This window comes from Coffea arabica, chromosome 1e (assembly GCF_036785885.1).
Source record: "Coffea arabica cultivar ET-39 chromosome 1e, Coffea Arabica ET-39 HiFi, whole genome shotgun sequence".
In the NCBI taxonomy this organism is placed as follows: domain Eukaryota; kingdom Viridiplantae; phylum Streptophyta; class Magnoliopsida; order Gentianales; family Rubiaceae; genus Coffea; species Coffea arabica.
In genome coordinates this window covers 38,567,190-38,592,319 of record NC_092311.1, presented here as the reverse complement: position 1 = coordinate 38,592,319, position 25,130 = coordinate 38,567,190, and the positions used below count along the sequence as shown (strand labels likewise).

The 25,130-nt window shown below is 34.9% G+C and overlaps 2 protein-coding genes across 18 annotated transcripts; one reads left to right on the top strand and one right to left on the bottom strand.

Moving 5' to 3' along the window:
- The first annotated feature begins 1,582 nt into the window (after positions 1 to 1,582).
- On the top strand, positions 1,583 to 16,376 carry LOC140009539 (uncharacterized). 16 transcript variants are annotated; one of them, XM_072055410.1, is made up of 7 exons: positions 6,406 to 7,717; positions 8,551 to 8,602; positions 10,271 to 10,333; positions 11,405 to 11,475; positions 11,933 to 12,021; positions 12,317 to 12,379; positions 16,010 to 16,376. In XM_072055410.1, exons 1-6 carry the CDS (start codon positions 7,661 to 7,663, stop codon positions 12,375 to 12,377), a joined length of 393 nt encoding a protein of 130 aa, XP_071911511.1. In that variant the 5' UTR covers positions 6,406 to 7,660; the 3' UTR covers positions 12,378 to 12,379; positions 16,010 to 16,376. The 16 variants fall into 16 exon arrangements, 5 of the variants coding, with proteins under 5 accessions (XP_071911509.1, XP_071911511.1, XP_071911514.1 ...); XM_072055413.1 differs by having other exon boundaries at positions 12,235 to 14,240; XM_072055408.1 differs by lacking the exon at positions 6,406 to 7,717 and adding an exon at positions 1,583 to 6,399 and having other exon boundaries at positions 11,933 to 14,240.
- On the bottom strand, positions 15,666 to 23,431 carry LOC113703134 (hydroxymethylglutaryl-CoA lyase, mitochondrial). 2 transcript variants are annotated; one of them, XM_027224407.2, is made up of 9 exons: positions 23,149 to 23,431; positions 21,095 to 21,284; positions 20,324 to 20,528; positions 19,874 to 20,053; positions 19,001 to 19,081; positions 18,739 to 18,902; positions 17,729 to 17,865; positions 16,719 to 16,834; positions 15,666 to 16,244 (listed from the first exon to the last, which is right to left on the bottom strand). In XM_027224407.2, the coding sequence occupies exons 2-9, from the start codon at positions 21,256 to 21,258 to the stop codon at positions 15,996 to 15,998; spliced, it is 1,296 nt and encodes a 431-aa protein (XP_027080208.2). In that variant the 5' UTR covers positions 21,259 to 21,284; positions 23,149 to 23,431; the 3' UTR covers positions 15,666 to 15,995. The 2 variants fall into 2 exon arrangements, with proteins under 2 accessions (XP_027080208.2, XP_027080200.2); XM_027224399.2 differs by having other exon boundaries at positions 23,117 to 23,429.
- Between the last annotated feature and the right edge of the window lie 1,699 nt (positions 23,432 to 25,130).

Below are 25,130 nucleotides of genomic sequence, written 5' to 3'. Positions count from 1 at the left end.
AAGGTGAAAGATACACCGTTTCGAAGCTAAAAGACAGGGCTACAATATTACAGAAGGTCACTCAACCCAGTTTCGAGTGTAACCAGGTCAAAAATGCAAGAAACTATTCCAGAATCACAAAAATAGATTCACAGAACGCATTCTAGCGGAAATATCATAACTCAGGCTCTCCAAGTCCAAATCCAGAAATTCCAAAACCAGCTGAAAGATAAGAAACAGAGATAAATTTCATCAGAAGGCCTCAACAACCAATTCGGAAGCAATTCCAGCCAAAACAACCAATTACAGGCACAGTTCTCAATTTCGGGTAAACCCAGAACAGCAATAGTAATTTCGACTTATCTCATTCTACACTACTCCGATTGATCTGAAATTTCGTAGGCACATTTAAAATATCATTCCCTACAACTTTCATGTTTTAAGCCAAGGCCAATTCGGCCTCTAACTAGGAGCTAAAAATTCGGACAGAATGCTCCCTTAAAAACCCTAGGTTTTTCAATTTTCTTCCAAAACAGAAATTGGTTGCAATTAATCACTTTTCCCACCTCCTTAGGTCATTATAGACCATTTTCAATCATCATAGATAGCCACACAATCATGCTTATTTAAAACAGAAAAATCCCCAAAAATAATAAAACTTCATCATTCAACCAAAACTCAAGATTTAATCCATAAAATTGCATCTCATACAACCTCTAAGCATGATTTAAGCATCAATTAAGGGAGGAGGGTGGTTCTTCACAACTTACCTTGAACACAAGAGAGAGAGAGCTATTGGTCACCTTAACTTTCCAAACAACTCCACCAAACAACTCACAAACACTAAGTGAAGAGGTTTTATGGAGTAAAACTAAAATTAAACGGTTAAAAGTGAAGATTAAGCAAGCTTGGAGCAAAGAAATTGGAGAGCTTTTCTTCCCTTATTGCTTGAAGGTGGTCGGCCATATGAAGCTTAGAAATGAAGATATTTTGGGTCATTTTTGGTTATTTAAGTCAATGGTAAGAAAGGTCTTAAGGTAAGCCCAATCAAATGGTGACACTTGTCACCTTTAGGTTTAAAACTTATCTTTTTGTCTCTCCAATACAAATATCTTAACACTTTGTAAAATAATATCACTTAATACAAATTTCCAACAAGTTGTCAAAAATATAATGCATTTACCGCACTTGCGGGTCCCACGTTCAAAATACGCTTTTAATTTCTCAAAAATTAACCGATACTAGAAAAATCATTTTCAAACTATCTTTGCTCATAAACTTTATCTGAGGAATTTTTCTAATAAAGAAAATGTAGAAAATGCGGGCGATTAAATAAAATAAACACTAGAAAATTAGAAAATTTTCGGGTTCTCACACTCATTCTTTTCGGGGCGTCACACTGCTCACAAAAAACTATACACTTCTTCTTCCTTTTCCTTTGCAACCTTTACTATTAAAGGTAACTACTCATTTTCTATGTCTATTTTTTCCCTACTAGTATTAAAGTATTGGAGAATCTACATACTTTTTATTTTGGTTGCCAAATTTTCACAGTGGTTTAATTGCACTATGAAAGAATTGGTGCAGAAGAGCTTCTTATTTAGCGTTCACAGACTTCCATTCAGTAGTTGTTTCAATTTCAGGTCACTCTCTCTAGTCATTCAGTATGTGCTACAATGTTTCTCCCTAACTTTTATTGTGTTTCATATGTTAGTGATAGTTTTTCAGTTGTAAGTTCGTTTGGCCTTTTAGTATTGGATCAGTCTCATTAGTTGAATATGATAAGTTACAAAAATTAGTCTGTGGTTTTGTATATCTTGTTCAGTTGCTTCTATTTACCAGTTTGTTGGGCAGTTGGCAAATGATCAAGAGTTACAACTCACAAAGTTTGTGTCCTTATACATGAGGAAGCAATACTGTTCAGTTTCACGGTCCTTCTACTTTTACATCCGCAATCTTTTCTGCTAAAGGTAATTACTATTTCTCTTTGGTTAATTTTTTGCCCTACGAATATTCAATAGATTTCTTACATATATAGAAACACCTAAGGCTTCTAGGCTCAGGTTGATCCATATGGCGGTAGGAGGGGAGGGAGAAAATTTTGCTTCCGTTTATGCCGTGGGAATGTTGATTACTTCTCCAAACAGTACGTCATTCTTGAGGGCAGTTTTGCCATTTTAGATAAAATAACTACTCTTTCTAGTGGGAAAAACAGACACTCAAAATAGTGGCCAACAGTTTAGGGGTGTTTCTAACTTTTTGCCTACCATTCTTGTCTTCTCTTTAGTAGTGTTTCCGCTTTGTTTTCTTTCTATTTCAGAAGAAACATTATAGCAGATGAGCTATTGCTACAAACGGTCAAAAATTTTTGTTGAGTTTTTTGCCTAAATTACGCTTGCCCTTGTGATTTCGAACCGCATTTTATCTCGTTTTTGAACCACAACCAATATGCTTGTAGGTTTCTTTGTATTCTTGTTCAGCTCTACTTTTTCTCCTCTGTCGCTCTCTCTCTATTTCCGATTCCTTTCTTTCTCATTCATTTTCTTTCTGGTTCGGATGAAGAAAAGTACCACTTCAACTCCTCCAATAGTTGGTCAACAAATTGATAATTTTCCCCCTAAATGATGGCCTTTTTTTCCTTCTAGTTCAGAGGAACAAAAACACCACTTGAACTCCTTCACCACTTGGCCAACAATTTTACGATTTTTTCCCTAAATTATGGCGGCTCATGCATATCCCAATCACGAGATTGTTCCAAAAATAGTGAAGTATGAAATACAATTTCTATTCTTACCAGGGATATAGGTTTGCCCTTTTGTCTTCATTTTCGTTCCCTAGTTGATAAATTATCAAGATTGAAAGAAAAATCTGTAACAATTCATCAACTTTGTGACTTATCTATTGTGTTCATGATGGCTAATAGGATTGTTAGGGCTATAAGTTGGTCCTTTTGTTTTCCTTTTTGTTGGCTTGTAGGCAAATTATCAACAGTAAAAGAAAAATCCTTAACAACTCATAAAGTTTGTATGTTTATACATTAGGAACACAAATACTGCTCACAAAAAACTATACACTTCTTCTTCCTTTTCCTTTGCAACCTTTACTATTAAAGGTAACTACTCATTTTCTATGTCTATTTTTTCCCTACTAGTATTAAAGAGATTGGAGAATCTACATACTTTTTATTTTGGTTGCCAAATTTTCACAGTGGTTTAATTGCACTATGAAAGAATTGGTGCAGAAGAGCTTCTTATTTAGCGTTCACAGACTTCCATTCAGTAGTTGCTTCAATTTCAGGTCACTCTCTCTAGTCATTCAGTATGTGCTACAATGTTTCTCCCTAACTTTTATTGTGTTTCATATGTTAGTGATAGTTTTTCAGTTGTAAGTTCGTTTGGCCTTTTAGTATTGGATCAGTCTCATTAGTTGAATATGATAAGTTACAAAAATTAGTCTGTGGTTTTGTATATCTTGTTCAGTTGCTTCTATTTACCAGTTTGTTGGGCAGTTGGCAAATGATCAAGAGTTACAACTCACAAAGTTTGTGTCCTTATACATGAGGAAGCAATACTGTTCAGTTTCACGGTCCTTCTACTTTTACATCCGCAATCTTTTCTGCTAAAGGTAATTACTATTTCTCTTTGGTTAATTTTTTGCCCTACGAATATTCAATAGATTTCTTACATATATAGAAACACCTAAGGCTTCTAGGCTCAGGTTGATCCATATGGCGGTAGGAGGGGAGGGAGAAAATTTTGCTTCCGTTTATGCCGTGGGAATGTTGATTACTTCTCCAAACAGTACGTCATTCTTGAGGGCAGTTTTGCCATTTTAGATAAAATAACTACTCTTTCTAGTGGGAAAAACAGACACTCAAAATAGTGGCCAACAGTTTAGGGGTGTTTCTAACTTTTTGCCTACCATTCTTGTCTTCTCTTTAGTAGTGTTTCCGCTTTGTTTTCTTTCTATTTCAGAAGAAACATTATAGCAGATGAGCTATTGCTACAAACGGTCAAAAATTTTTGTTGAGTTTTTTGCCTAAATTACGCTTGCCCTTGTGATTTCGAACCGCATTTTATCTCGTTTTTGAACCACAACCAATATGCTTGTAGGTTTCTTTGTATTCTTGTTCAGCTCTACTTTTTCTCCTCTGTCGCTCTCTCTCTATTTCCGATTCCTTTCTTTCTCATTCATTTTCTTTCTGGTTCGGATGAAGAAAAGTACCACTTCAACTCCTCCAATAGTTGGTCAACAAATTGATAATTTTCCCCCTAAATGATGGCCTTTTTTTCCTTCTAGTTCAGAGGAACAAAAACACCACTTGAACTCCTTCACCACTTGGCCAACAATTTTACGATTTTTTCCCTAAATTATGGCGGCTCATGCATATCCCAATCACGAGATTGTTCCAAAAATAGTGAAGTATGAAATACAATTTCTATTCTTACCAGGGATATAGGTTTGCCCTTTTGTCTTCATTTTCGTTCCCTAGTTGATAAATTATCAAGATTGAAAGAAAAATCTGTAACAATTCATCAACTTTGTGACTTATCTATTGTGTTCATGATGGCTAATAGGATTGTTAGGGCTATAAGTTGGTCCTTTTGTTTTCCTTTTTGTTGGCTTGTAGGCAAATTATCAACAGTAAAAGAAAAATCCTTAACAACTCATAAAGTTTGTATGTTTATACATTAGGAACACAAATACTGCTCACAAAAAACTATACACTTCTTCTTCCTTTTCCTTTGCAACCTTTACTATTAAAGGTAACTACTCATTTTCTATGTCTATTTTTTCCCTACTAGTATTAAAGAGATTGGAGAATCTACATACTTTTTATTTTGGTTGCCAAATTTTCACAGTGGTTTAATTGCACTATGAAAGAATTGGTGCAGAAGAGCTTCTTATTTAGCGTTCACAGACTTCCATTCAGTAGTTGCTTCAATTTCAGGTCACTCTCTCTAGTCATTCAGTATGTGCTACAATGTTTCTCCCTAACTTTTATTGTGTTTCATATGTTAGTGATAGTTTTTCAGTTGTAAGTTCGTTTGGCCTTTTAGTATTGGATCAGTCTCATTAGTTGAATATGATAAGTTACAAAAATTAGTCTGTGGTTTTGTATATCTTGTTCAGTTGCTTCTATTTACCAGTTTGTTGGGCAGTTGGCAAATGATCAAGAGTTACAACTCACAAAGTTTGTGTCCTTATACATGAGGAAGCAATACTGTTCAGTTTCACGGTCCTTCTACTTTTACATCCGCAATCTTTTCTGCTAAAGGTAATTACTATTTCTCTTTGGTTAATTTTTTGCCCTACGAATATTCAATAGATTTCTTACATATATAGAAACACCTAAGGCTTCTAGGCTCAGGTTGATCCATATGGCGGTAGGAGGGGAGGGAGAAAATTTTGCTTCCGTTTATGCCGTGGGAATGTTGATTACTTCTCCAAACAGTACGTCATTCTTGAGGGCAGTTTTGCCATTTTAGATAAAATAACTACTCTTTCTAGTGGGAAAAACAGACACTCAAAATAGTGGCCAACAGTTTAGGGGTGTTTCTAACTTTTTGCCTACCATTCTTGTCTTCTCTTTAGTAGTGTTTCCGCTTTGTTTTCTTTCTATTTCAGAAGAAACATTATAGCAGATGAGCTATTGCTACAAACGGTCAAAAATTTTTGTTGAGTTTTTTGCCTAAATTACGCTTGCCCTTGTGATTTCGAACCGCATTTTATCTCGTTTTTGAACCACAACCAATATGCTTGTAGGTTTCTTTGTATTCTTGTTCAGCTCTACTTTTTCTCCTCTGTCGCTCTCTCTCTATTTCCGATTCCTTTCTTTCTCATTCATTTTCTTTCTGGTTCGGATGAAGAAAAGTACCACTTCAACTCCTCCAATAGTTGGTCAACAAATTGATAATTTCCCCCCTAAATGATGGCCTTTTTTTCCTTCTAGTTCAGAGGAACAAAAACACCACTTGAACTCCTTCACCACTTGGCCAACAATTTTATGATTTTTTCCCTAAATTATGGCGGCTCATGCATATCCCAATCACGAGATTGTTCCAAAAAGAGTGAAGTATGAAATACAATTTCTATTCTTACCAGGGATATAGGTTTGCCCTTTTGTCTTCATTTTCGTTCCCTAGTTGATAAATTATCAAGATTGAAAGAAAAATCTGTAACAATTCATCAACTTTGTGACTTATCTATTGTGTTCATGATGGCTAATAGGATTGTTAGGGCTATAAGTTGGTCCTTTTGTTTTCCTTTTTGTTGGCCAGTAGGCAAATTATCAATAGCGAAAGAAAAATCTTTAACAACTCATAAAGTTTGTGTGTTTATACATTAGAAACACAAATACTACTCACAAAAAACTCCATGCTTCTTCCTCCTTTTTTTCTGCAACCTTTCCTACAAAAGGTAACAACTCATTTTCTATATCTAAAATTTTCCCCTATGAGTATTAAAGAGGCTGGATACTCTGTATACTTTTTGTTTTGGTTGCCAAATTTCTGCAGGGGTTTAATTGCACTATAAAAGAATTGGTGTAGAAGAGCTTTTTATTTAGCGTTCATAGACTTCCATGCAGTAGTTGCTTTAATTTCAGATCACTCTCTCCAGTCCTTCAGTATGTGCTGCAATTTTTCTCCCTAACTTTTATTGTATTTCATATGTTGGTAATAGTTTTTCAGTTGTAAGTTCATTTGGCCTTTTAGTATTGCATCAGTCTCATTAGTTGAATGTGATAAGTTACAAAAATTAGTTTGTGGTTTTGTATATCTTGTTCAGTTGCTTCTATTTACAAGTTTGTTGGCCAGTTGGCAAATGATCAAGAGTTACAACTCACAAAGTTTATGACCTTATACATTAGGAAGCAATACTGCTTAGTTTCACGGTCCTTCTACTTTTACATCTGCAATCTTTTCTGCTAAAGGTAATTTCTATTTCTCTTTGGCTAATTTTTTACCCTACGAGTGTTCAACAGATTTCTTACATATATAGAAAAACCTAAGACTTCTAGGCTCAGGTTGATCCATATGGCGGTAGGAAGGGAGGGAGAAAATTTTGCTTTCGTTTATACCATGGGAATGTTGATTACTTCTTCAAACAGTACATCATTCTTGAGGACATTTTTGCCCTTTTAGATAAAATAACTACTCTTTCCAGTGGGAAAAAAAGACACTCAAAATAATGGCCAACAGTTTAGGGGTGTTTCTAACTTTTTGCCTACCATTCTTGTCTTCTCTTTGGTAGTGTTTCTGCTTTGTTTTCTTTCTATTTCAGAAGAAACATGATAGCAGATGAACGACTGCTACAAACGGTCAAAAAATTTTGTTGAGTTTTTTGCCTAAATTACGCTTACCCTTGTGACTCCGAACCGTATTTTATCTCGTTTTTGAACCACAACCAATATGCTTGTAGATTTCTTTGTCTTCATATTCAGCTCTACGTTTTCTCCTCTGTCGCTCTCTCTCTGTTTCCAATTCCTTTCTTTCTCCTTCACTTTCCTTCTGGTTCAGATGAAGAAAAGTACCTTCAACTCTTCCAACAGTTGGTCAACAAATTGACGATTTTTCCCCTAAATGATGGCTTTCTTTTCCTTCTAATTCAGAGGAACAAAAACACCACTTGAACTCTTCCACCACTTGGCCAACAATTTGATGATTTTTTCCTCTAAATTATGGCTGCTCATCCATATCCCAACCGTGAGATTGTTCCAGAAAGAGTCAATTATGAAGTATGATTTTTATTCCTTACTAGGGATATAGGTTTGTCATTTTGTCTTCCTTTTCGTTCTCCAATTGAGAAATTATCAAGATCGAAAGAAAATTTTCTAACAATTCATCAATTTTGTGTCGTTATCTATTGTGTTCAGGATGGCTTATAGCATTGTTAGGGATATATGTTTGTCCGTTTGTATTCTTTTTTATTGGTCAGTAGGCAAATTATCAACAATGAAAGAAAAATCTTTAACAACTCATAAAATTTGTATATTTGTACATTAGGAACAGAAATACTGCTGACAAAAAATTCCACACTTTTTCTCCTTTTCTTTTGCAACCTTTCCTACTAAAGGTAACTACTCATTTTCTATGTCTAAAAAAGAGATTGGATAATCTGTATACTTTTTATTTTGATTGCCAAATTTCTGCTGGGGTTTAATTGCACTGTGAAAGAATTGGTGCAGAAGAGTTTTTTATTTAGCATTTACAAACTTCCATTTAACAGTTGTTTCAATTTCAGGTCATTCTCTTCAGTACTTCAGTATGTGCTGCAATTTTTCTCTCTAAGTTTTATTATGTTTCATACGTTAGTGATAGTTTTTCAGTTGTAAGTTCGTTTGGTTTCACTTATCACTTATCGAGTGAATGTTTTTTTTTCCTTGCATTTTGCCTTTTAGTATTTAATTGGTCTCATTAGTTGAATATGATAAGTTCAAACAATTAGTTTGTGGCTTTGTATATCTTGTTCAGTTGCTTCTATTTTCTAGTTTGTTGGCCAGTTGGCAAATGACCAAGAGTTATAGAACTATCTCTAACAACTCACAAAGTTTGTGTCCTTATACATTAGGAAGCAGTAGTACTCAGTTTCACGGTCCTTCTACTTTTACATCTCACTAAAGGTAATTACTGTTTCCCTTTGACTAATTTTTTCCCCTATGAGTATTCAATAGATTTCTTACATATATAGAAAAATCTAAGGATTCAATGCTCACGTTGATCCACATGGCGCCAAGAGGGGAGGGAGAAAATTTTGCTTCCGTTTATGCCCTGGGAATGCTGATTACTTCTCCAAATAGTACATCATTCTCGAGGACATTTTTGCCTTTTTAGATAGAATTACTACTCTGTCCAGTGGAAAATAAAAGCTCTAAAAACAGTAGCCAACAATTAAGGGGTGTTTCTGACTTTTTGCCTACCATTCTTGTCCTCTCTTTGGTAGTGTTTTCACTTCTTTTCTTTCTGCTTCAGAAAAAGCATCATAGCAGCTGAGCTACTGCTACAAACGATCAAAAATTTGATGAGTTTTTCGCCTAAATTATGCTTGCGCTTGTGATTCTGAACCGCACTTTATCTCATCTTTGAACCACAACAAATATATTTACAGATTTCATTGTCTTCATGTTTAACTCTACCTTTTCTCCTCCGTTGCTCTCTCTCTCTCTCTGTGTGTGTGTTTCCGATTCCTTTCTTGTTCCTTCGTTTTCTTCTGGTTCGGATGAATAAAAGTATGACTTCAACTCCTCCAACAGTTGGTCGACAACTTGACAATTTTTTCCCCTAAATGTTGGCTTTCTTTTCCTTCTGGTTCAGAGGAACAAAAATACCAATTGAACTCCTCCACTATTTGGTCAACAATTTGACGATTTTTTCCCCTAAATTATGGTTGCTCATCCATATCCCAACTGTGGGATTGTTCTTGAAGAGTCAAGTATGAAGTATGATTTCTATCCATTACTAGGGACATAGGTTTGTCCTTTTGTTTTCCTTTTTCGTTCCCTAGTTGAGAAATTATCAAGATTGAAAGAAAATTCTCTAACAATTCATCAATTTTGTGTCGTTATCTATTGTGTTCATAATGGCTAATAATATTGCTAGGGATATTGGTTTGTCTTTTTGTTTTTCTTTTTGTCGGCCAGTTGGCAAATTATCAAGAGTGAAAGAAAAATCTTTAACAACTCATAAAGTTTGTGTGTTCATACATTAGGAATACAAATACTGCTTACAAAAAATTCTACTCTTCTTCCTCCTTTTCCTCTGCATCCTTTCCTACTAAAAGTAATTACTCTTTTTCAGTGTCTTATTTTTTCCGCTACGAGTATTAAAGAGATTGGATAATCTGTATACTTTTTATTTTGATTGCCAAATTTCTGCAGGGGTTTAATTGCACTATGAAAGAATTGGTGCAGAAGAGTTTCTTATTTAGCATTTACAAACTTCTATTTAACAGTTGTTTCAATTTCAGGTCACTCTCTTCAGTCCTTCAGTATGTACTGCAATTTTTCTCTCTAACTTTTATTATGTTTCATACGTTAGTGATAGTTTTTCAGTTGTAAGTTCGTTTGGTTTCACTTATCACTTATCAAGTGAATGTTTTTTTTCTTTGCATTTTGCCTTTTAGTATTTAATTGGTCTCATTAGTTGAATATGATAAGTTCAAACAATTAGTTTGTGACTTTTGTATCTTGTTCAGTTGCTTCTATTTACTAGTTTGTTGGCCAGTTAGCAAATGATCAAGAGTTACAGAAGTATCTCTAACAACTCATAAAGTTTGTGTCCTTATACATTAGGAAGCACTACTGCTCAGTTTCACGATCCTTCTACTTTTACATCTGTAAGCTTTCCTGCTAAAGGTAATTATTATTTCTCTTTGGCTAATTTTTTTCCTTACAAGTATTCAACAGATTTCTTACACACATAGAAAAATCTAAGGATTGTATGTTTCGATTGATCCACATGACGGCAGGAAGGGAGGGAGAAAATTTTGTTTCCGTTTATGCCTTGGGAATGTTGAGTACTTCTCCAAATAGTACGTCATCCTTGAGGACATTTTTGTCTTTTTAGATAAAATTACTACTCTGTCTAGTGGAAAAAAAAAGCTCTCAAAATAGTAGCCAACAGTTTAGGGTTGTTTCTGACTTTTTGCCTACCATTCTTGTCCTCTCTTTAGTAGTGTTTCCGTTTTGTTTTATTTTTGCTTCAGAAGAAGCATGATAGCAGATGAGCTACTGCAACAAACGGTCAAAAATTTGATGAGTTTTTTGCCTAAATTACGCTTGCCCTTGTGATTCCGAATCGCACTTTATCTCATCTTTGAACCACAACAAATATGTTTGTAAATTTCATTGTCTTCATGTTCAGCTCTACTTTTTCTCCTCTATTGCTCTCTCTCTGTTTTCGATTCCTTTCTTTCTCCTTAGTTTTCTTTCTGGTTCGAATGAAGAAAAATACGGCTTCAACTCCTCCAACAGTTGGTCAACAACTTGATGATTTTTTCCCCTAAATGATGGCTTTCTTTTCCTTTTAGTTTAGAGGAACAAAAATACCAATTGAACTCCTCCACCACTTGGTCAATAATTTGACGATTTTTCCCTAAATTATGGCTGCTTATCCGTATCTCAACCGTGGGATTGTTCCAAAAAGAGTTAAGTATGAAGTATGATTTCTATTCATTACTATGGATATAAGTTTGTCCTTTTGTCTTCCTTTTTGTTCCCCAGTTGAGAAATTATCAAGATTGAAAGAAAAATCTCTAACAATTCATCAACTTTGTGTCATTATCTATTGTGTTCATGATGGCTTATAGCATTGTTAGGGATATAGGTTTGTCCTTTTATTTTCCTTTTTGTTGGCCAGTTGGCAAATTATCAAGAATGAAAGAAAAATCTTTAACAACTCATAAAATTTGTATGTTTATACATTAGGAACACAAATACTGCTCACAAAAAACTCCACGCTTCTTCCTTCTTTTCCTCTGCAACCATTCCTACTAAAGGTAACTACTCATTTTTTGTGTTTAATTTTTTTCTAGGTTAAAAATAAAAAAGTACCTTGTGGTATACCTAATGCACAAAAAAATCCCCCGTGATTTTAAAACATACAAAACAACACGTCATGTTTTAAACTAAATTGTAAACTAACAAAATTCATTAAATTTAACGGAATTCGGTAAACTTAATGTTAAACTTAACAGAATCCGGTAAACTTAACGGAATCCAGTAAGTTTAAAGGCCGAGACCGTCATTTTCGTTAAATTTAACGAATTCTGTTAGTTTATAATTTAGTTTGAAACATGAGGTGTCATTTTGTATGTTTTGAAATCATGGGGGAATTTTCTGTGTATTAGGTATACCATAGGAGACTTTTTTGTTTTTAACCCTTTTTTTCTCTACGAGTATTAAAGAGATTGGATACTCTGTATACTTTTTATTTTGGTTGCCAAATTTCTACAGGGATTTAATTGCACTGTGAAAGAATTGATGCATAAGAACTTCTTATTCAGCGTTCACAGATTTCTATTCAACAGTTGTTTCAATTTCAGGTCACTCTCTTCAGTCTTTCAATGTGTGCTGCAATTTTTCTCCAAAACTTTTATTGTGTTTCATAAGTTAGTGATAGTTTTTTAGTTGTAACTTCGTTTGGTTTCACTTAAATGTTTTTTTTCCTTGCATTTTGTTTTAGTATTTAATCAGTCTCATTAGTTGAATATGATAAATTCAAACAATTAGTTTGTGACTTTGTGTATCTTGTTCAGTTACTTCTATTTATCAGTTTGTTGGCCAGTTGGCAAATGATCAAGAGTTACAACTCACAAAGTTTGTGTCCTTATACATTAGGAAGCAATACTGCTCAGCTTCATGGTCCTTCTACTTTTACATTTGCAAGCTTTCCTGCTAAAGGTAATTACTGTTTCTCTTTGGCTAATTGTTTGCCCTACAAGTATTCAACAGATTGGATAATTTTGTCTTCGCTGTAATTGGAGTTCTGTAACTGGGGTTCTAAGTTCTGTAGCCATGAGTTCCCTTATGAGTATTAAGTTCGTAGGTTGTCAGTTCACAGGTTCTACGTTCTGGTATTTAACCACGAAAGTCTGCTGGGTTCTAGATTGGATAATTTTCTGTTTGCTGTAACTGGGGTTCTAAGTTCTGCAACCATGAGTTCCCGTATGAGTATTAAGTTCATAGGTTGTGAGTTCACAGGTTCTATGTTCTGCTATTTAACCGTTAAATTCTGCTGAATGTATGCTTTATATCACTTTTCTTCTTCACATTCTGCCTTTTATTATTTAATCACTCTGATTTGTCATTCGTCGAATACGACAAATTCATACAATTAGTCTCACATTTGTATCTCTTGTTCAACTGGTTGTATCTAGCAGTTTGGACTTCATATATATAACTTAGTTTTACACTCTTCATTAGCTGCAATTAGTCATATTTCCTTACTGCTACTGTCATTAAGATGAAAAGAAAAAGGAATCCAAGTTAAAGGTTTAGTTTAGTAGATAAATGGTTTGATGAATGTTACAATGCTGAGACTTCATTCAAAAGGAACCCAAACAGCTCTCACATAATAGAACAATGTGAAGAGTTATCAAGAAACCTGCTGTTTTCTCAGGCTCATCCTGCTAATGCAATGCATATGCATTCTGACAGTGCATATGCAGATATTCAGACCTCAGGAAATAACACTCATCTAATTGGTCTCAACCTCCACTCTATGACAAATCCAAATAGTAACATGATTAGGAAGGATCATGAAAATTATAGTAGTGGAGTTATGCCTGTTTCTAAGCATTTATCCTGCCCCAATGTCACATCCATGTGTGGATCAAATGGTTCTCATCTAACGACCTTAGATCAATCAAATTATGGCCAGCTGCTATTAACCTTTAATATTGATGACGTTTATACTCACTCTCAGGGTTCGCCTTCCATCAATTCAACATGTGTCCCTGAAATCCACACTTCTCATATCAAGAGCTATCCTCAATCTTAGACCAACCTTGAATAGGACATCCTCCTGTGAAAACAGGTTCAATGAAAACTAGTATCTTATGGTCACCCAACTTCATGATATAAATGGAACAGAAAATGTTTCTACTTCTCAACCATCTGCCTCCTTACTACCTTATCTCACAAAGTATGCTCCATGTCTCCCTCTAGGTGTGTCTCTGTGTTGGTTAAGACATCCGCAATACATACTATATAATTGAAATGTCTTCGATGTCATGCACACCATCTCTGAGTTTCCAACTGGAATGAACTGGAATTTTGACATACACTAGTATCCTAAGATACTAGGGGTTATATCAGCATCCTCTTTTGATTGAAAGATTGGGATTTATTAATACAGGTTAGTATCTTTGATTTTCTGAATGTTTCTTGTGTATGCTACCGGTTTTCTATGGCCATTGTCTTATCCAATTCTATTCGGATCTTTGGAGGATAAAATGTCCATTTGTTTCTGTTGGATCACCTGTTGAGGTTATCAAGCATTTGATGAAATGTTTGTGTCAAACTTGAGATAATAAGCTGTTTTTGGTTGAGATGTACATATACATGATGGGTGAACATGCATATGCATTGCAAATGGCAAAATTGCTTGACCCTGGAGATGTCTATTCCAACTCCAGAGTGATTGCACAAAGAGATTGCACACAGAGACACCACAAAGGTCTTGATATTGTTTTGGGGCAAGAAATGCTGTCTTCATGCTTGATGACACGGAAGCAGTAATTCAAATAAGTAGTCCTTTACGGTATTCCATATTTAGTTTATCAAATTTTCTCCTGCCTTTTCTGGTTCTCATTATTTTGTGTCAATTGCTTGCTTTTCTGCTATTATCAATTTGTGAGCACCAATGTTTTCCTTTACACTTAGATGTCTTCAATTGCAAATAGTCATTTTATAGCAAGTATTTGCAGAAACCATTAGCCATCAGCGCCAGCAAGCTTGAACAGCAGAGTCCATAAATATTCAAATTAACAAGATGCCATACATAATGCTAAAGTGCAAGACAGCTTCTTAGTGATTTTCCTCCCAGTTTTGTATAATTTCTAAGGATTAATCTTTCCTACACTGACAGTGTATACACTATCAGCGTTGGATGAATGACAACTATACAAGATTTGAATTTGAATATATCATGAATCGAACGGTGATAGTATATACACTGTCAGAGTATATAAGATTTACTCAATTTCTAAAGGGCTGTTGCTCTACACTTGCAAAAAAATGACCCTCTTCTATGCATCAGAATAGCTTTGGCCATTTCATCATTGGATTATAGTCGATCTTGATTTAATTATGTTTATATCTTAATAAAAAGGCAAGTGTAATGATAATAAACTTGAAGGTTGAAAATTCTTTGGTGTACAAATTTGTAATTGATGACATGTACCTCAACTTTACCTTTGGTTCCAAAAAAAAAATTCTTTAACTTATGATTCTTTTATTTGCATGCCAAGAAGATGTTTATTCCTATCTATTCTTCATATATGAGCTTTATGCATGTAGAATTGAGGCTCTTGTTTATGATTATAGAAATCAATACTTTTGCAAGAAAACGCCCAGGTTGCTCATTAGTGAAGATCTTTCATACGCGCACAACCGGTGTGGAGTGGGGCCTCCTCTCTCGGGCCGTAGGGAATTAGTTGGGTCCCGTAAGAATAGATCCGGACACTCTTGTGTTGACAAAAAAAAAAAAAAAATTCATACACGCACAACCATGTTGCTAAAAGCAATTTGTGTGGGCACAAGTCGTGGCAAGAAATTTTTCAATATTTTTTACACAATAAATTGGGCATTAGCACAGCCAGAAATACTCTAGTGGCTAATATACAAACCTAAAGGAAATTGAGATTAAATGAAACTTCATGGCGGACCAAGGTGAAAATTACCCGTTACCAGTGTTGGGCAAGGACCCATTTGAAGACAAAATTATATAGTTGAAAATCAATTTGTACAAGTTTGGGGACCATTAATAATATTCCATCAATTGGCAAAAATACTACAAAGTCAGCAACAAGAACTTAAATTAACTGAACGTGAAACCATGCAATTGGAACCCAATTCCCAGCTTGTTTGATGCAAGTCAGAGCAGAGAAATGTTACCACCTGCATTACCAGAAACAGATTGCGAAAGAAGCAGAAAAAAGAAAGAAAAACCAAATACACCACCGAGGAGCATAACATAGTGGCATGGCTATATCATTATGCAGCTGTTCTTTTCTCTTCTATTCTTGTACTATACTTCTTACAATTGATCTCAATACAATGATTCTGAGGACAATGTCCTTTTTTCTTCTATCCTTGTACTAATACTTTTTGTATATGCATATAACTGATCTCAATACAATGATTCTGAAGACAATGAATGGCTCTTCATTTTGAGTTTCTTTTCGTATAAAACATGGTAGTCTTACTAGACACATCAGAATGCAAGAGGAGAAAACAAAATTTCCCCCTTGCTTTATCGTTTATAGAGTATAATATTATGTTAATGTGATGTTCCTTATATCTTTGAAGCATCTGCCGTTTTCCGGCTGAAAGCAATTGCAGTTTTCGACCCAGATTGGCGGCCCAAATGCTTGTTGATGAACTCTCCAGCCAGTAAGAGCTTTCCCAGATCAACATTCGTTTTTATGCCAAGGCCATTCAGCATGTATACCACATCCTCAGTAGCTACATTTCCTGAAGCTCCCTTGGCATACGGGCACCCTCCAAGACCAGACACTGATGAATCCACTGTGCTAATTCCCATCTGTTGACAATGGCATATCACATTAATGTTCTGCATCTGCAGAAACTCAAAAGCCTTGTGAAGTTCTTTTAGTATCTGTGTTTTTCAACAACCTAAGTACAGGATTATTTATCTGACTACCCATTTCTTACACATCATTTCTCTCTTTCTTACACTTGATATTTCACTCTTCATCTCTGAACACTTGATTTATCCTTGACTGGGAGTGAAAGTATGAGCAAGGGTGTGTGCCCTTGTTAAAATTTATCGCTTATGGAAAGCCTGAAAGGTGTGTCTAACCCTCAGTTCTGGATGTAACTTCCTTACCCTACCTTTTCATCGGACATTCAATGGTCAAAGACAAAATAAAATTAGCATCTCAGAGATTTGCCCACTATGAAACAATTCCAACTATCCGACAATGGACAGAAGCAATCCTCATGATATCAAAATCTATGCTTATTGCATTTATCGTGCTAAAAAAAGGTAACTTACTTGAAGAGACACCAGTATATTTGGAAGGGACTGCCCATAAGTGTCATGGAAGTGGACAGCAAGCTTCTCAACAGGAACAACTACCATGACAGCTTCAAGCATTGGAAGAACAGTACCTAGGCGCAAAAATTAATAGATAGTGAAAAGGCAAAGAATGATAAGTTAATCCAAAAAGTTAGAAGGAACAATAGTAAAGGTGCAGAATGATAGGCTTGTTTGGTTTATTGAAAGTAGTAAGGTATAAGTGCAATTAAACGGGATTAAATTGTCAATCCTTATTCCATGTATGGTTGATTTTGGTCATCAAACTAATATCCCTAGTTGAAAACTATTACAGAATGTTCATTGAATTGAATTATTTTCTCAGGACAAGAAGTGTGGGAAAAGATTATGAAATGACTTATCAGTCCCTAAAGACCACCGTTACACATAATTTTCTTTAGACATTTTTTTTTAAGTGTAAGTGGAAGGTCTCAAACCCGGGACCTCTCACTTACACTCCCTCCCCCCGACCCACATCATTTAAGATAACCCAACTATATATTTGGTTCTATTTCTGGACATCCTGTCCAGTGCAAAACCTAGGATTAGAGATGCCAAGACTCGTCTGAACACTGGAACCATTTAACAACCTAATCTATTCAGTGATCAGAACGTGATAGAAGTATAATAACAAGACAAAAATACTTCTTTTCCAGAGTCTAAATTACATAGACAGACTAAGACGAGTACAAGGTTAATCAAAAGAAAACAAATGGGCCTCAAAGTGGATACGATGGTTGCATTATACTCGCACATTTTACATTCACAGTCAATGAAATGCTAATAATAGCACAAGGACTCAGTATCCTGTTGGCTAACAGAGTTGCAGAGGGAAAATGAAAAAGAACAAGAAGAACATGAAAATGGGTAAAGAAAACAACATTGTGAATCAGTATATGCGAGCTCATGATGTATTTGAAGTCATTATATAAACTAAGAATACTATTTGGCTAAAGTATAACTGATACCTAGTGTACCAACTCCTATTGTATCGCCAAGAGAGATCTCAAAGCAGCCCATGTCATAAAGTTCCTTTGCCACATATGCGACTTTGGAAGGTGGAACTGCTCCCTCAACTGGGCATCCAATAACACAAGATACATACCTACCAATTTTAAGCATATGTACATGAATTTTTAAGCATATTGCTCTCAATGTATAAATCATAAAAAACATGAAATTACAAACTCAAGACAATTATCAAATGACTATTAACCACTTAATTTCCAACTATTGATACACCTTAGCTCATCTGTTTTTACTTTTCCTCAACACTTCAACAAACAGTATCTTTTACTACAAGGAAATGATGGACCATATATAAACGGTTAACTGTTTTTCCTTTACTTTTCCTTTACACTTTCACAAGATGTAGAGACATCAATTTGAAAGTGCTCCAACCAAGGTGGATAGGTGAATCATTTCACAGTTTATGTAAACAGAGGGGTGATTTCTTTCAAGAAAATTCTCTATAGATATTGCAATCAAAATGGTAATGCTCATTAAACACAAGAAGGGATTACTCAACGGTAACCTTTTTAATTGATTGTCTACCTAGTTGCATATCCTAGAATTACATACAACCAAAATCTCTGGATTGAGGTAAACCCACTCAAAGTAAAAAAAAAAAAAGATATTTACAAGTCGTATTCTGGTGAGCTAATTTATAATTAATGTAAAACTGAATTATTTATTAGTCAACTATGAGATATACAACGGACATATTTCTGGTATTGGATATATAAAACCAAAATTCCTTGTGTTCTCCTGATATAGAAAAGTCCATAAATGCAACATGCATGTAAACCATTACACTGTATAGGTAAAAGCATACAAGTCTCAGAGCAAACTAGCTCATGATGGGAAAGTAGTGAGATAATCTCCAGAACCTATCTTTTACAGTCTATGCAAGTCATTTACTTATGGAGCAGTGTTAAAGGGAGTTGATGTGAGAGAGAGAGAGAGAGAGCACCCTTACCCACGAACCGGGATTGAAAGCTTTTGAGCAGCATGGGTGACAGCACGATAACGAGTAAGACTTTCCTCAATGCTACAATTGATGTTTGATTTTGAAAAAGACTCTGAAGCTGATGCAAAGACAGCTATTTCTTTTGCCCCAGCAGCAATAGCAGCTTCAAAGCCCTAAAGGGTAGTAACACCAAGAGCAAGGAAAGATTAACATGACAAAGAAGCAGCCAAAAAATGTGCAAAACCAGCTACTTTAAATATGTATTACCCACTTTTAAATTAGGTGTCAACACAGGTAACCTGGTACCCTCCAAATTCTTCACTGCTTCCATTACTTCCTTTGCATCTGACAGCTATTTCAGAAGGGAAAAGGAAAAACCAAGAGTCAGAGAAATATCAACAGGAACCTTCCAACTAAAGAAGGAAAAAAGAAGGTGGTGGTGGTTTTTGTGTTTTTTTTGTTGTGGGGGGGGGGGGGGGGGGGCATTCCAAACAATAGCACACAAATGACAATGAAGATGAAGACGATGCAATACTATTTGCCAACAGAAATTTACATGGCAGGCTCCCAACAAAGTGTTTGTAATGTAAAAATGAGCTGGGAAGTGCAATTATCCTTACCCATTCCCACAAGTGGAGAGTCAAAACTTGGACTAATAATTCTGTCATCATACAATCCAGCACCTATTTACCGACATCACTATTATAAGCAAGGGATTGTTATACTTTTATAGGCCAATTAGTCGACACAGTTCAGAATAGTCTATGACATACTGCAAACAGTTTATTTTCTTTGACACATTAGTAGACATATCAAGCAATCACTTCTAAATTTCTTTTATTTCAGACAACATCCCTGTTTTAAAAGTTATGTTGACCACTCTTATATGTTGCTGTTCCTATAGGGCCATCTGAAATATCAGCAGAGGTTAATGTAACTCTTTATATGTTCAAAGGGAAGTTCTGTAGTCACAGAAAGACACAATGTCTCTGCAAAATAATGACTCATTATTACACCATTGATACAACATTGGATCAATGGAGACAAAAAAAAAAAAAAAAAAGAGTTTACTCCAGCATGGGAGATCTGAACTCCAACTAAGAGAAAGTTTCCTCTTACATGTTAACCAATTACAATGAATTACCTGAGGTACCCATTTGGGTGAAACGAAACTCGTTGCTTCAATGACAGCCAATCCAGAAGACACCAGTTTTCGAATTAATTCAACCTTTATGGAGGTTGGGACAATGTTCTTCTCATTTTGCAACCCATCCCTTGGGCCTACTTCCACTATCTTCACATACTTCGGTATGTCTCTGAGTAACTGCAATTCAGAAAGAAAAAATCAGCTAATGGAAAACATAATCTTGCAAAGAATAGCACAAAAGAAATGAACCTGAATAGAGTAAAAGTCAAATCCATGTTAATTAGATAATTGGGCAAAATTGTTTCTTTTAGCTCCCCTTTTTACCATGCTAGATGCTCATTAGGATCCAGCACATTTACAGTATCAGATCCAGAAATGGTAAATATTTGATAAATATATCACGTCTACAGGACAAATATAGAAAATATTACTTTCTAAACAAATCACCTTATTTGGCATGTCCATGGTGTATTTGTAGTTACAGGAATTGTATTGATCATCAGGCAAATAAAGTGAGTCACTGATATTTCCATTTGGCACTTGATTCCTGCCCAAACTTAATGTCCTTCCATTGGAGATCCCTCTTCGTGATGTGCCTCTTCTTTGCTTCCACCACATGAAATTCTCTCTGTTGTACTCTTCAAAATCTTCCCTGGACATATTACAAGACATTCGTATTCATTTACTGGAAAAACCAAGTCCTCTAAAAAAAACGTAAAGAGACTTGCACTTATGAATGCTGAAGGAGGAAGTAAATCAAAAAAACATGTATTTTCAGATTCCTTGAGCACTATAAGACAAGATACCAATAAGTAGCTACAACCTGATAATCAATCTAACTGAATATCACCGTCAATTTAACTCAGACATGAAAATGCTGCTGAACAAAACCAAAACACTAACATGTTATGTTTCAGACATCTCTCAATATCATGCAGCATGAGTCTTAAGAATAAAAATGGACAATGTGAGTTATTGATTAATGCAACAAGAAATCATAGAAAAAATCTCCTCAGATCTGTCTTTATGGAAAGAGCAGGCAAATGGTATTACTCCAATAGGAACTGAAACTGTTTATACAAGAATAAAGCAACACACTCGTGCACATAGATTAAGTTGGAACGATTTCAGTCAATGGTATGAAGCCAGGAGGATAAAGTTTATTTAAGAAAGCTCACTCCAGAGCAAGTACAGATAAAATGATGGTGAAAAACTTACTCGCAGCTGTTGGATGTGCTGCAGCTTCTCCCTTCAATCCAGCGGTGTCCCATTCCCAGATCCTCTCCTCTGGGTCTGCAAGCACTGGAGGAGAACCTATGATGATCAATGTTGCTCAAACTTGGCAACCTGTCCAGACTGATGGGCTCCTCCAAGCTTGACATCTTGGAAGCGGATGCAACAACTCAAGCTGGAATAAAGATACAACACAAATTGAATGCTCAGATATGAACATTAGAAATGCAACATTTGAGGTATTTGACACATCTCAGACAGCCCAAACTATTTTGAACAAACACCAAATCCTACTGAAAGACAACAAGTATTTCATTGCAACCCCACAAAAAGCAGCACTCTCCAATTCAACAGCTTAAAACCAAAAAGATACTATTAAAGAAGCTAACTTAAAAGAAGGAAGCACTTGTCAGATAAGAAGACTTCTACAAAAGGACAAAGTGAAAAATGATGGCAACATCAACCACGTAAATCTTCAAGATCGCAAAGAGAACTTATAGTCATGTCCAATAAACAGCTATCCAGCAATAGAGGCTTCTGAATGGATACTTCCTGCAGCAAATAATTGTAATCTAGAAAAAGATATCTCAGAAATAAAGAACACTATTAAGATTGAAGATTTGATTTATTGTTTCATAAAATAGGCAAAATCGAAGTTTCTGCATGTTGTTCCTATTGTCCAGATAATGAGAACACAAGGCGAAATTACATTCTGTGGTAAGAAAAGATAATATTTGCAACATCGCAAGAATATGGAATTCCATCAAATGAAATAGCTAAAATCTTGTCTCTCTCCGGAGTGCCACTAGTGTTCATAGGACTCTACATAAAAGTTACCGCAGTTAATCACCTACTTGCAGAAGCTTATATTCTCCAATATTTTATGCCGATATACTTAAGGAATTCATGTAACCCTTTAATTCTCAATCAGCGAGAACCTGTTCTTTATTCAACCTGATTCCATTATAATCTCAATCTTTATAACAAAGCCACTATTGAAGGATGAGCATGCAAAAATGTTCCCCTTCATAGGTATTCAGAATGCTGTTGCCAAACTTAAATGCATCACAGCCTAAAACCAGCTTGCCAGAGGAAAATCACCATTCTAAAGACGCAAGGAACTGCAGGCAGCAAAATACAAATGTACCCAGATTTCCATCCTATTTACATTTTCTTCCATCTTTAACACCTGATAATCAACAGATCCTCATACTTCTAAACACTTGGATTATACAAAAGACTGATTATGCTACATCCACTAGAGCACAAATTTAGCTTCTCTACACATAAGAGACAAACAATCAGCACTTAGTATGTCCTATAACGAACTTATTTGAGCCCCAAAGAATAGTACAGTAAAAAAGACTGATCAACCATCAATTGATCTCAAGTACATAATGCAGCACACAAGAATGTGATTCAACCAAAATTTAACAAGCAATTAAAAGCAATCCTCCATTCAGTTCCAACATCATTAATTTCAGAGTCGCAAACTTTCGTATTCTAATACGACCCGTCCAAAAACACATCATTGCACAAATGGGATATTCAAACTCTCTTTGTACGGTAGAATGCTAAGCATTATTTCCAGAAAGCACCTTCTTTTCAATAGAACCATTTTTTTTTTTTCGTTTCTTCTTTCTTACAAAATTTCTACCAAGCATGAAGCCAATACTAAATAACAGAAACATCATTAACCCAACTTTTCCCACTCCGAAGTAAAAATAATATAAACAAATAAAAATTTAAATTTCTCCTACTAAAATCCAGAAACTATGATGAAAAGACTACAATGCTAAAACTTCAGCTAAAATTTTCTCGCCCTCTCTACAGAATGAGCTCATAAATCAAGTTTTTGCAAAAGAAAAATAAAAAAAATTTATCGTTTCCTTTGCTTTCACTCAATTCTTTGCTTTTCCAGTAACCAACAGAGCATCAACTTTCCCAACAAAATATCAAGAAAAAATGGAAACCCACAAGCTAAAACAGGAGGGGAAGCAAACAAACCTCAAATCAAGAAAGAAGAAGCTAAAAAGTACCAGAAAGCAAGAGTCTTTGCACTATAATTATCTCAAATTTGAAGCAGAAAAAACAGAGAATTCCTCTGTTTTCTGCTTTTTTATTTCAGTAATTTCCTTTTTTATCTGGGAAAAAGGGGTTTTTTGGCCAGTCAATAACTATGATCAAGAAACGTGACGGAGAGTTCGTTGCTAACTAGTCTTTGTCTTGTTCGGTAGGAAAAGGTTTGAATGTAGGAGAAGACACGAGCTTGTCTAGATTTTACGTTTCTGGTTTCTTGTTTACCTTTTTTTTCAATACAATATAATTCTTATTTTACCTGAGCCCCACTGAATCAGATGAATGCCTCTCTGCAATTAATTTTATCGAAATTTGAAAAAAAACGCAACTCTTTGTTTGGATTATGATTTTTCATAAAAAAAATTTTGATATTTGTCATGAACATATTTTTTAATTATTTTTTTATCTTACACACATTAAATTATTATAATATATTTTTCTATAAAATTTTCTAAAAATAATAATTCAACCGAATTCGTTTTTTGTTTAAAATTTTCTTTTCGGTGTGTGTTTAGTGGTAGTAATTTTTTTATTTTTTGAGATATTTAGAGATGGCTTTTTTTATTAAAATATTTTTGAATGGCCAAGATTTTGGGGAAAGGAGAAAAGATGGAAGCTGGGAAGCTGGGAAAGGTTGGTTAGCTGGTTAGTAGTTGGAAGTTGAAAAGTTTGGTAAACTTTCCCTATTGGCTTATTGGTTTTTGATTGGGCTGCCTTGGCCCTGTGGCTACTTGATGAATTCTTGTTCATTTTGCCTTTGAATCCTTCCACTTGTTTACACGGGTGATGGCGGAGGATTTTGAGTGCTACCTCTTTTTTTGGGTTGAATAAGACAATTAGTATAAACAACTTAGTACTTGACCGTATTAGTCAAAATTTTCTTCCAAATCTTCCTAAATATGATGATTTCAAAGGTTTTAGGAGTGATGGTGATGGTGAATTGAGTTTAAGGATGAAAGTCCTTAAATGCATGTAATTAGGTATGTCAATGGTCAAGTTTTTGGTGAAAGTGCCTAAACTCAAATTAAAATCTATAAATTTATTCCGACCAAAATTTGGATCCAAAATTTGATGGCTTCAACATGAATGAACCACACAAAAAAAAAAAAAAAACCCAACAAGTCTAGATAACCATAAGCATTATTATATTTTAAAATTTATTAATTTGAAAATTGTGTAGTAATATGTTAATAAGTGTTAAAAATTTGTAAATAACTTCAATGCAACTTTTAAGAGGAAGAAAGAGTTATTTTTAAGTTTCTAACAAGAAGTAATAAGGCTATATTTATTCATTATTAGCTAGTAAGCTATTTTTATTTTCAATATGTCCGTATTACACATAAGTGAAAATGTACATGAAAAAGGTCTTGCAAATCTTAACCAGATCTTACAATTTACTGTCCTCAACAAGCACAGCCCCCAACTATTTATCCCATCCCTCTTTCATCTTACTAGGGAAATCTCAAAATCTAAGCCAAGACTGAAAATAATATGACGGATTTGGATATGGGGTTTGAATAAAACCAGTTGGATTGGCGTATATACATGATTTGTAACTTTATTATTGATTTTTTTCATGTAGAGAATAAGACAAGTTATTAAAAGAACTTAATACTAGGTTACATCCTTCAACACTTTATTTTCTTGATGGTTTCCTAAATTGTTAGACACATTTTTTTATAGACAATTTTAGCTATTCAACTTGCGGAAAATTTCGGAGGTAGAGTAATGAATAATGGTGATGGTGATGGTTACTTCTTAGTGTTCTTTAAGCCAGAGGTCTATTTCAAGATTTATGGCATACATAATTCAACACTAATTTACTAATATTACATAATTCAACGAAGTATCTGGTTACACAAGAAAAGGGATGGGGTTGGGTGGTTCGAGAGAGAGTGTTTGTAAGTGAGAGGTCTCGATTCAAATCCCTCTACTTACGCTA

What these genes read in the sequence shown, in the direction of transcription:
- LOC140009539 (XM_072055404.1), top strand. Translation starts at nt 7,661, where the DNA reads ATGGCTGCTCATCCATATCCCAACCGTGAGATTGTTCCAGAAAGAGTC. An exon ending in CAGAAAGAGTCAATTATGAA is followed by an intron (nt 7,718 to 8,550) that starts GTATGATTTTTA and finishes CTTATACATTAG; the next exon opens with GAAGCAGTAGTACTCAGTTT. An exon ending in TGCAACCATTCCTACTAAAG is followed by an intron (nt 11,476 to 11,932) that starts GTAACTACTCAT and finishes AAATTTCTACAG; the next exon opens with GGATTTAATTGCACTGTGAA.
- LOC113703134 (XM_027224407.2), bottom strand. Translation starts at nt 21,258, where the DNA reads ATGTCAAGCTTGGAGGAGCCCATCAGTCTGGACAGGTTGCCAAGTTTG. An exon ending in AGCACATCCAACAGCTGCGA is followed by an intron (nt 20,529 to 21,094) that starts GTAAGTTTTTCA and finishes TAATATGTCCAG; the next exon opens with GGAAGATTTTGAAGAGTACA. An exon ending in AATAGGAGTTGGTACACTAG is followed by an intron (nt 16,835 to 17,728) that starts GTATCAGTTATA and finishes TTTTGCGCCTAG; the next exon opens with GTACTGTTCTTCCAATGCTT.